A 12,142-nucleotide genomic window follows, 5' to 3' on the forward strand; every position below is an offset into this window, starting at 1 on the left:
TAGTGTTTGATTCCTGGGCATCACCATCGACAGCAAGCTACTATGGCGACGCGCAGTTGAAAGTGTTGTGGCTGCATCAATGCAAAGAGTCAACGCACTTCGTCGCATGGCATGTGTACGTTGGGGAAACAATGCTATGTCTATGCTTAAACTGAATGCTGCAATGCTAACAAGTTGCATTCTCTATCAGCTGCCGCTGATATCACCATCACGGAGCCAGTTCGAGCGCTTGGAGGCAGTGCACAGAAAAAGAATTCGCTTGGCAATGGGAGTTCCTCAGGTGGCTTCAAATAAGAAGGTTAGTAATGAAACACAGTCTCTTCCACTCCGCCTTTTGGCATCTCAGGCCTTGCTGTCGCAGCTATTAAGGTGGGACGAGTCCCCCGCAGGTGTGGCGCTACTCCGGCGGGTAAGAGCAGGAATTAACGCGCTCCCATTACCATGCAGCGCTGAACGCCTTTCAACCTTTAGGATTGGAATGACCTGAACGGATTCGCCTAGCATATCATATTGACCGCAAATACGCATGACGGGGACAGCGGAAGAGAACACAAAAACGACAAGGGTGGTATTCGACACGGACGGTAGTATATTGTGTTCTCTTCCGCGGTCGCCGTGTTTATTAAACACTAACTAGGCCAAACTGTAGCTCTTCTGGAGTCGCCTAGACCCACCATGGTCTTTCTTCGGATGTTACTTGCAGCCTCAGTGTACCCCACCTACCACCGAAACGCACCATTTCAACTGCCAAAGCAAAGTTTCTTGTGCTAGAGCACTTGAGCATAGCGTGTCAAAGCCATCTACAAGTTACGCAGACGGGTCAGTGTGTGCACGAACAGATAGCTGCGCAGCGGTATTCTGCATACCCTCCCTTGATGCGTCATGGTCTGGCCACCCAGATCACGTAGTTTGATCTACAACAGTAGAAAGTGCCGCAATTATCGTGGCCTTGCAAAAACCGCGCCTATTCCGCACGTGACGTTGAGGTGCTGAAGGACACAAAGTCAGCGTTACACCAATTACACCGCGGCCTACCTGGAGAGTTTACAAGGCAATCTCTGGCACTGATCAAACTTCTAATGAGCAAGAGATTTAACGTGAAATTTCAATGAATCCTGCCCCACGTAGGAATTGAAGGAAATTAAAAAAATGACTCTCTTGCATGCCTAGCAGTGATATGTGTCCCAAAAATAAGAGCACCAAAGATTTTTCAGAACCCAAAGGACGTAATTCGCATTCAGTTTAGGGTGAGCCACCAGACTTCGTGCCTGTAGTCTGCGTGACCCGTGGTAACGCTGTTGTACCGCATCCGAAGCGACTTCGCCGACACCTCCACTTGGTCATTCAACACTGCACGATACACTTTTCCGCTTTGTGCCTTCTGTGGTGATATCGGCGACGTCGAACATTTCATTTGGCTATGCCCGTAGTTCGACACAGAAAGAAAAGCGATGGTCGACAGCGTGCACAAGAATGGCCTTTCACAAAGGACATTTGAAGACGTCGTTTTCCCCAGAGGGCCCGCGGCTTTCAGGAAGAGAGTACAAGGACTGATGATTGCCTTCATGCGAGACACTGGGCTCTTCGACACCTGGTGACCACATAGTGACAATATCAGGAGGCTCAGGCGGAACAATTGCCCGCTATGTATGCCAGGCTAACCCCACCTGCTGCAACACCACCACCACCTATATCATAATCATCACCCAGCACCTAATGTAGCATGTCAGGCGAAACGCCAGGCCAACATCTCTAGCCTATCATTAAAACTTGTTTCTCTCTCTCTTTATCGTTGCAACCCAAATACATTTATTTTTATCCTTGAAAAATTCTTTCTTGTGCTCTTCCAAAAAGGTGACCTCACGATAGCTTAGTAGAACAGATGGTTGACTGATACAACACTGTTTTATTTTGTTAATGTGGATACCTTCTACTACTTACCTGGTCAGCTGATCCTTATGGTGAGAAAGAGCTGCAGTGTCACTGAAAAGCGACTAGCAGTCACATTGCGAACAATGCTCCTTAATATGGGAATGAATGTTTCCCCCCTAGCGACGTTCTGTGTTCCAAAAGTCTTGTGTTTACACCCCAACCCTTTGGCTGATGTATACTTTTCCACAAGTTCCACAAGTTGGGGCAAACAGCATACAACGGACGTTATACGCTTGAGATACTTTACGCTTTACGCTTATACGCTTGGCGTATGCTTTACCGTGTACTTAAATCTATTTACTTTTATTGTTTACCGAACTCTACGATCCAGGCCGGCACATTTTTCACCGAGCTTGTTAGGTGCTGAAAAAAAAAAACTTCTAGTACGTACCTGCTACCCATGTTTTTTTTTTTAGGCCTTTTTTATTTACTCATACTGTTGGCCTGTTGGCCGTTACAGGGTGGTTCAAAAGCAGCAGTTCAAGAATTAGTACAACACATGAATATTCCAATAATGCATATAGCACAAAAAACAAGTCAATAGGAGCATTTCGGCAATTATTACAGTACATGAGTAACGCAGTGCATGAATAGGCGAACATAAGCGAACAAAAAAGATACATAAGCGAAATATTCTGCCCATACTCCGATCGATAGTATATGCGCGCAATTTCGTGCGCATATGGTGCTGACACAATTTTTGTCCTGATGTCATTCTCTTTTTTTTTTATTACACATCTCTGAAAGCCATTGCGCACATATCAAACCAACGTATACGCTGATGTACGCAGCACATGTTTTTCGTATCCTGGATTTTTTAGGCTGATAACCTGTTGGCTGAAACGTATTTTTTCCCGCATCAGACTTAGCTAAGGCCGCCCGCAGATGTGAAAAGGCTGTGCCACTTTTTAGGACATGTGAGTGTCCCAAATTGTAGCTATAGAGCAAGGGCTTTCCCGATGGCTGACTGTATGGCCAGCAAACGTGCGTTGTTTTGACCCACACGCTACAATGAGTATTCAGTAACTCGCTCTACTTTCCACATTACTAGGAGTCATCAGACTTTACAGTTCGGTTGTTCCGAAATATAGTTGGTTAGTTTGGAATATTCGTAAGTATCAGTTAGTTTCGATTCGAGTACGATTATTTAGTTTGAAGCATTTGAATCTTAGTCGAAACTTCGCATATTTCCCCAGTCCTACTTTGAAGCCATTCCCGCAGCTACTAAAGCACTGCATAAGTTCGCGCAGCTGTACCGGCGACATCTGCTTTAACATGTACCGATAGGTGCCGGGTGTGTATGCTAGCAACCTGTTGCTCACAAAAATGGTAGAATCAAATAAGTGCATAGCAAGTTTGATTAAATCAAGCAGGCTATGGGACTATCTCTCACCGCTCAGTTTTGAAGGATATCTCAATAAATCATCGTCATTATCAACAACTTGCTTGCTGTACAGCGGAAAACCTAGCGAACACGCTTGAATGAACGGCGTAAAAACCGGTGTCATTGCCTCCATGGCTGCTTGTTTATGCGTCGCGCAACGCTCACGACGTGTCCCGGCGATGCCACACAGACGTCCATTCGGGTACGGGTATGAGTTTTTGTTGATTGTCTATTATCTGGGTGTGGGATTCGAGCCCCTGTTTATGTCAAAGCGATGACACGCACATGAGACAGCCCATAACAAAGATGTTCAAGCCGCAATTCGACGTCGCCGCGTCGCCGCGGTTTTAGTTATCGTTTGCAGAAAATAAAGGATCGGGCAGACGTCAAAGTGTTATGATAGAGATGGTTGATCAGGCTATATGTCCTGCGTAAGGTGCGTCGTCTGCTAAACGGTTACGCATATGTAGGGGAATATTTTATAGCGAAGCTGTCACTAGAGAAAGATGCGACGAAAGGCGTCCGTCCAAAATGTGCGCCACGGTAAGTGCCCGCATGACCGACAATGCTCCAAAGTTCAGGGCTGGAGGAATAGATGTCCGACCAGCATGTAACTTTGCAGGAATACGGAGAATGTTCGAGAGTTCTGTACTGACATTGAGATGGCGTTGACATCTTGACATCAACAGTAATGTACTGACCTGAAGGTGAAATTATCGACATCGGTTTGGACTTCTCTCTCAAGAACGGATACAGAGGCCCGACTTCGCCGAATGGCTCGTGGTCATAGATTAGCCTGGTGAAACTCATTCCCTTTTACGAGCACACGTCCACACTCAGAAACCCCTAACTTGCAGCTTTGTCTTCCCTCTGAACTGCCATTGTGTAAAAAAATTAAACAGAAAAACATCTCTATATAGCATATTGTCAGCGGCTACGTATAGCTAGAAATATCACAAGGTCATATACATTTCTTATGGAAATGAAGACAGCCCAATCTGTGACAACTATACGGCTGTGGTGAGAAAATTGTGTACACGTTCTGTATTTGCCAACGTTACAGTGTGGAGAGAGAGAGAGAGGAAAGAAAGGCAGGGAGGTCAGCGAAAACATAAAATCTGGTTTGTTACACTATAGGGGTCGGGTGGGGGACAGATGGAAGTATAGAAGCAAGGGCTGTATACCGGGCTAGGGATACTAGACAGATGACCACTGTAAACACAAAAGATGTTAGCATAGTGGCCACAGTACAGTGCGCCATCATATAAGACATGTGCATATAATGTCAGCTAATAGGTATCTTTGAAGCACACATACGTCTTAATGGAATAGCGCGTGATATTCAGGGCGTTGGAGGTATTAACGCGTGATATACAATGTTTTTTACATTTCGTCTGTACCCATTCTTGGGCGACTGGGTCTGTTCCCAGTCTTGGCAAATACCTCAGAATGAAAATGTTGTACAGTGATACAATGGGTATTGAAACATTAAATACATTTAAATATTTGTCATACTTCTCTGTGGATCACAATTCTACCCTCGACAAACATCATACATTACGTTCGTCTTCCTAACACAAAAAACTAAACGCTGCAGGCGACGAGGCCGTGCCCGTGTCATACGCTACTGCGGCTGCTCCCACCTGGTTAACTAGAACAAGCATCGCGTCATTGACATTGCAACATTGCGGTTTCGATATGCTGAGTTTCTTACTCTGGTTTATCTACCTTCCATAGTTCTTTCCTTCCCTTCTTCTTGGATGCCTGTTCCTCCGTGCTCTCACGCATGGTCGCAGACCGGGCCCCTTTCTTGTTAGCTCGGCCTTTTTTTTTACTTTCTAGGTTAATTGGGTGGTTCACAGGCAATTAGCAAATCTAATAGCACTCACTGGTATGCTACTAATCTTGTAACTAACAACGTATCAAAGTTAAGGTGTGGAGGAATTGAGTAAGTTGCTTTCTTCGGAGGTTACGACTAAGAAGTACCTCCGGTAGAATCGAAAGTTGAAAACTCGCATGACTGGTAAGGCGCGTTGTGCGTTTTAAAGCGAAGATCAATAGCATCGTGCCGAAACAATGGCTTCAGAGATAGGACGGTGTGAAGGAGTGATGAAAATAAAAAAAAATAACTTTCCAAATATGCTGGGCGATTTAAAAAAACGGGGAGCATTCCGGGCAGTCACAGGACGGAGCTGTCAAATAGAAAATGAGTGAAGGTCTTAAGCACAAAAACTACAGGTTGAGGATAGGTGCTCGGAGAGTAAACGGGCGAGCTCACATATACAACTACGAACCCATGACGAAAACTTCGTCAGAGTAGGAAAGACTCAGAGATCAGATGAGATTGGCTGAACTTTTGAAGTTCATCAATACGCGAAGAGCAAGGGACTATCAGTACTCTAATATTGGAAGGACTCACGAAGGAATAAAAGAACACAGAGTGCATGACGTCAATAAAAAGGGGCAGACTAAATAGGCAGTGTCAGGAACAAAAGTTTTTTGCACTCAGTGGTGTTTGTTACGCTAAAATAAAGAAACTGTATTATGCCTCAGTTTTTTTTTGCAAATTCTGGATAGACAAAGATAAAGAGGTTGTGGAGTTCCTGATGGCCATCCCATTATGGAATCTCACGCTAGGTTTTATTTTACAGTCGATAAATGCGCAAAATGACGAGGACGAGAAGGTGACACACACATGTGCTCACTTTAGCCTTTTCGTCCTAGTCATTTCGTACTGTTGTTCATTTACTATCGATCACAACCAACTAGAATAGCAACAAGCCTCAACTAGGTTTTGTTCACTCCCACCGTCGCTTACAATGAAATTTGCACAGGTGGCGAACTCTCCGATTGTGAAGAGAGCCATGTAACGCGTTTCAAGAAGGCTGTGAAATGCATCTGTGACTGAAGGGCACCTCCTCGCGAATCTTTTGCAACAGGAAGTTTTTGAATGCGCCTCGCGCGACCGGAGTTATCCGGCAATCAAACGGCTGCTCTGTCACATCGTGGCTTTCCCCTCCTTTTCGCCATTCTAATTGCACACGAAGCGGGCCACTTAGTTAGCTCGAATAGCGATGGCCGTGTTGCTCCATCCATCATCACGTTGATCTTTAATATATGCGTGGCCTCTGATACCGGTCCTTTACGCCAACCAATCTCTGAGGCCATCGTATGAGCATGATGTTAATGATCTCCGCTTCAAATTATTGCCACCGCCTTACAGCCATAAGATTTCTCTGTTTTCGATACTGCCGGAGGCACTCCTTAGTCGTGACCTCTAAAGAAATCCAGTCAACATCCGTAGTGCGTATAGGTGCGTCAGAGTGAAAAAAACTGGGGCTTATTTCGAGAACTTGAATGAAAGGACAGACGGTGCTTGTTTTTTGTTTTCTACTTTTGCTAATTACAGGTTCATTTCTTCGTGTAGGTGTAAATTATTTGGCTCAAATATTGATATTGTGTCCGGGCATCAAATAGACGAATAATATAGGCCCGGTGATCGTCGTTTTCTTCGTTAGTCTTAGGTGGCGGCTCGTAACAATATAAGCATTCTTTAGCGAGAAGGATGTTTTACTTACAGTGCCGAAAAAGAAAAGTGCGGAATATATCAGCAGTTTTAGTGTTACTTGAAAGCATACAAGACTGAATGCGACAGCACTGTACTGCTTTCAGGTTGCTTTAAGGGTAATATATTTGCCCTACACATTGGTCTACAGTTACTCCAAACTTGCGCACGTGAGAAGTTTAAACTTGAGACGCTCCTCTTCTCGACAGACAGAGGAAGCTAAAGGAGCGGAATGAGGGTCTTCAGTGTCCACGACGTCTGCCACGGACCAGATGGCCTAAATGATGGCATCTGTAAAAACCAGATTATTTGATGCGCACGCTTGTTCGTTGTGCCTCGACCTTCCACCAAGTGGCGGTGGTGCCTTCTAGAGAAGGTTTAAAGGTTAAAATTGTCAGAGATAGTTGGGAGAAAGAAAGAGAAGTGATAAGAGAAAGGCTGTCAGGTTTCTTTAGTGGTAGCAATGCCATGGTGTAGGTTTCCTTTTATCTCTTTCTCGTCAAATCAAATCACGCAGATTTCATGCTGGAATAAGTATCTTTTTTTACTCTACAAACTGTCTCTGGTATTTTTGTCTCTAAATAAGTTGCGGATTTGAGGCCTTAATTGTAGAATGTGTACAGAAATACCAATGTCCAGTTGCTTTATGTTTTACAGCGAAGCTGTTGAGGGCTAGATCCCCCAAGATCGTATTCGTGTGTAGGCACAAACCCCCCTTACGTGCACCGATCCCGGAGATAGTGCAATGCCGGGCCGACCCGCGGCAGAGGGGCAGTTCGCCATTAAGGGGCCGACATACTCAGCTTCACTGGTCATCCTTCTTCACAGAGTGGCAGGGCACTGTATTTTTTTATCAATAATATGGGTGCTGGTACACATGTGCTGCGCTGCCATTTTGTTTTTATTGCTGTGTATCGAAGCACCTTCGCGCCATCTCTGTCGCTTTTCTCATTCTGGAGTCCCTTTTCCTGTATTGCCACGGGAAACAATCAACTTGAAACCTGTTATTCAGGCTGAGCCCGATCGGCTACACTACACTGGGGAACCATTATAGCGGCGACGTAGCATTACCCAGCTAGGAAAGAAGGCAGAGAGATATGTATACGAAGAGCGTTGAATGAACAGCTTGTTTATGTCGTAGTAAAGTTCTGCGGCGCCACTTAATCTATCGCCGGGTGCTAACGTACCAGCTTCCACCCAGAAGAAACCCCGCGAGGTTTGTGCTCTCCGTAAGTAGCGCGAATAAAAATTTAAATATGTGGTTTTAGGTGGCAATTCAAGAATCTGATTATGAGGCACGCCGTAATGTGGGACTCAGAAACAATTCTCGCCAGCTGGGGTTCTTTAACGTGCATCCAATGCAAGATGCACGGGCATTTTCGCATTTCACCCCCGTTTAGATGTAGCCGCCGCGGCCGGGATTTGATTCGCGGCCTCGTGCTTAGCAGAGTAGTGCCAAAGCCACTAAGCAACCACGGTGGGTAAGTAACGCTATCCGTGCATGTTATTTTTGAAACCGGAGTTTTTATTTAAGGCCAGTGTCATGCCGTGGCTGCAGCCGTATCCTGATTGGCCTTTTGGTTCGGAGCAGGATGTCGGCATCGAACAGTAGGTCGTCTCGGTGGTTGCAGCTGGACACGCTGAAGTTGGTGAGCACCTTCGCCAACAGTACTTTCAGCTCCAACATGGCAAACTTCTGGCCTACGAATTCATTCAAGAATAAGACACTGAGTAACACACTGACACTTCATATATTGTGGTTCCTGAACAATAAATGCGCTAAGCAAGTGTAATGATGGTGTGCTGTGGTCTCTTTAACAATGTAATCTAGAGATTTATTATGGCAACGATAATAGTGTAGTATGTTATACGACTGTAGTGTGCCGCGACTTCAGCATCACAAACTGCTTCCTATTAATCCGGTTCCAATATGTGTTGGACATCTTATTTTTACGATGCATTCATGAGAAACGCCGTTTTTATTCTTCATTTATTGCTTGTGCTTGTGTATTACATTTTCTGCTTGATTTATTAAGTAACCGCTTCTCGGGATTCGTACCCGCCGGGTTAGTCCAGCGGTTATCAGGCGGCGCTACTGAGTTCTAGTTCGGGGGTTCGATCCGTGCCGCGTAGGCCGCATTGCAATGCCGACGAAATGCAAAAGCGCTCATATATATAGATTTAGGTGCATGTTAAAGAATTCCAGGTGGGAAAAATTAATTGGCAGTCTCCCACTACGGTGTGCTTATAATCATATCATGATTTCGCACATACATGTCCAGGTATTTAAGACATTGCCCCTTCGGCTATCTGTCAAACTTCACCGCAGTGCACTAGGGCAACTGAATGGGCAGCATTTCCAATATTATATATGGGTAACTTTAGCCGGAGCTACAAATATGCAAATTCCACGTAGCTGGACAGAGCAAAGGTAATATAGTTTGCCGTCGCTTAGAGATACTCAAACAGTTTTCTAATTCTGCCTAATTAGATAATAAATCCAAATTAATCAACTTCCCAGATATTATATTTAGATGAAAAATGTCAATGAGAAAATTGTAGAGACATGAGAAATTCCCGACACAGCTTTCTGTCGCTCAATACGTGCTACGTGGATGTTTTTCCGAGCGTGAAAGAAGCCCGCAAATACACGCAAATTGCCGCGCGACTGGCCGCTCGAGACACTTTGCGTGTATTCGCGGGTTTTTTTCACGCTCGGAAAAACAGAACGAGAAGGCGCAAACAAGGCGTTGTTTAAAGGGCCCCTCCCCACGGCACATGGCACATTTTGGTTACACGTTGGAAGCTGCTGCATGTCGCATAGCGAACGTTCTACAACAAAATGTTTTTCAAACTGGTTCATTAATTTGTGAGATAGAAACATTTCAGTGCCGAGAACCCATGATTTCAGGAGGCGAGCGTCAGCGCCAACATAAACGCTCTCTCAACTTGCCCCGTCTAGCCTCGGCAAGCGAAATTCCTTCCCTGCGTTCTCCCATACCGGAGCTGGAAGATCGCGTGATGCATGCGTCACAGGCGCCGCCTTCCTTCCTCCCTTTTTCTCGCCTTTTTTTTTTCTTTTGCTGCGTGGCGCACTTCCGCTAACGGTGTCGCGCGCGAGCTGTTGGATTTTTCTCGTTTCGCGTAGCGCACGACTTTGCGCGCTGTGCACGAGAACACCTGACTAACGGTATAAATCAGTGCTATAGGGGAACACTGAGGCTGACACAAGCGGAGCAGAGAGCATGATCTCACGCTGGAACACGGTAGAAAATGACAGTTTCGTTGTCTGCGCGCGTGACTGAACGAAGTGGGAACAAGCACACGAAACGGAAGTACATCTCTCTTGCTACTGTGAGAAGTAAAACACAAACACGTAGACATTAGGTTCATGGGTTTCATTATTTCTATAAACTTTAATTTGTCTACGAAATCAACAGATTATACAAATCACAGTTGTTGCCATAAATAATTCTCTAAGCCATGTGTCACTGAGAGTGACGTCACGGCACGGAGATTTGCGTAGCGCACTTGCTCGATTGACGTCACTTCGCGGCTGCGAGCGCGGCGCCCGCGAGGAGATGCACAAATGGAGTTGGGTTTGAAATTACAGCTATTTCCGTAGCGCGCAGCGATGTAATACTTAGAAGACACGATCATTAGCGCACATTGTATGCACTGCGCTTGTCAGCTAAAAAATGGGCAGACCTTGTTAGAGGCCCTTTAAGTCACTTAGTGTGAATTGTCAAGTGAGGACCCTAAGTGTCTAAAACATGGTACTGTGCTTTGAAAACAATAAAAAAGTAAATATGTAAATGTAATAGTAAATATTAAAAAATAAATAGCACTCTGAGGTGTGTGTTTCTCTTCTGTGTGTCTCGTCAAAATGTTGCGCAATCCAATATCAAATATGCTATACCAACACGCCCAGTCGTCAACCTTAGCAAATATGAAGAGCAGCATGTAATGCCCTTTGCGTTAAAACTGCAGCTGAGTTGAGACGGAAAGGGGAGGGGGGGGGAGGGTCGTTGAGGCGTTCGGGATGGTTAATAGGCGCCGTGTAACGGCCAAGCTACATATCTGATGTTATTACTCAATACGACTAAAAGAACGCGTTGACTACCAATACGAGGTACCTGTATGTGTATCGGCTGGAAATGTAAAGGAACGTGCTTTTGAAAACGTTGTTGTGTAGGACACACTGCTGGTACCCGTTCATCGCAGTAGACATCAATCAGCCTCAGAAATATACCAGGCCCTCCCACCTGAAGTCATGGAAGTTCGCATCGTCTTCAAAAGACTTTTATTTATTTATTTATTTATGAATGATGGAGTTTAATGACCCAAAGGAGCACGGAGGGTATGAGAGATGCGCCGGTGGAGGGCCCGGGCTAATTTTGACGACATGCGGTTATTTACCGTTTACTGAAAGCATCATACACCAGGTTTTTTGCATTCTGCCCTTATCGGAAAACTGCCGCTGTGACCGGTGATCGAATCGTTGACTTCGTGGCAAAACTGCATAGCCACGGAGCCATCGCTGTGCCGTGGGTTCAGAATGCAATAAACACCACTGCCACTAAGGGCGGTTTCAACACAAAGTAGCGTAGAAACAAGCTTGGGAGTCACGTAGCCAGCGTGAAGATGAGGCTGCTGAACGCTGAGCTGAATGAGACGCTTTGCTTTCGGTGATGTTATTAGTTTACTATTTTACTACCAGTGCATCCTGTTTGTGCCAGCAGATTGCACCTGATGCCAAGGTAGGAATAAACCGCACACTTTCACACTTGTTCCATCGTTGCTGGAAAAGATGTCTATGTAATTCTGGATAGCTTAAACATGGAACGTTTGAAGCTAGTACAAAAATATGCGCTATTTCTGGCTAGCGATAGGTGATACGGAATCTGTAGATATGAAGCTACCAACTCGAAGACGCTTGTGGCCTCAGTAGCTTCCAATCCTGAATAATGATACGTGCTGTGGAAACTGTTCGTAGTTCAAAAAAAAAATTATTGATTTATATAGTAGGGGCTAACAGCCGTTAGGTAGGAAATTGAGCTTTATTTAAGAAAACTACGAAAGAAAATCTGCCTCGACAGTGGTAAATGTTACTTGATGGCCATGCATCTTCAGCAGGAGACAACATATTAGCAAGTATGGAATCGGAGTAAATGTGGTCAGTTATGTGGGCGTCGAAAAATCACAATTATTGCAATTCATACAACAGGTGGCCGTACGTATGAGGAGGTATGTAGGAGGCC

The 12,142-nt window shown here is 45.1% G+C and overlaps 1 protein-coding gene across 1 annotated transcript in view; it reads right to left on the minus strand.

Annotated features, from left to right (window-relative positions):
* Positions 1–8,403: 8,403 nt before the first annotated feature.
* The window catches only part of LOC139060229 (cytochrome P450 4V2-like), a 39,055-nt gene continuing 35,316 nt past the window's right edge, over positions 8,404–12,142 (minus strand). The window contains exon 11 of the mRNA XM_070539288.1: positions 8,404–8,582. Within this exon, the coding sequence (XP_070395389.1) occupies positions 8,407–8,582 (176 nt within the window). The 3' untranslated portion in view covers positions 8,404–8,406. The remainder of the gene's footprint in view (positions 8,583–12,142) is intronic.

This window comes from Dermacentor albipictus, chromosome 1 (genome assembly GCF_038994185.2).
Source record: "Dermacentor albipictus isolate Rhodes 1998 colony chromosome 1, USDA_Dalb.pri_finalv2, whole genome shotgun sequence".
Classification (NCBI taxonomy): Eukaryota; Metazoa; Arthropoda; class Arachnida; order Ixodida; family Ixodidae; genus Dermacentor; species Dermacentor albipictus.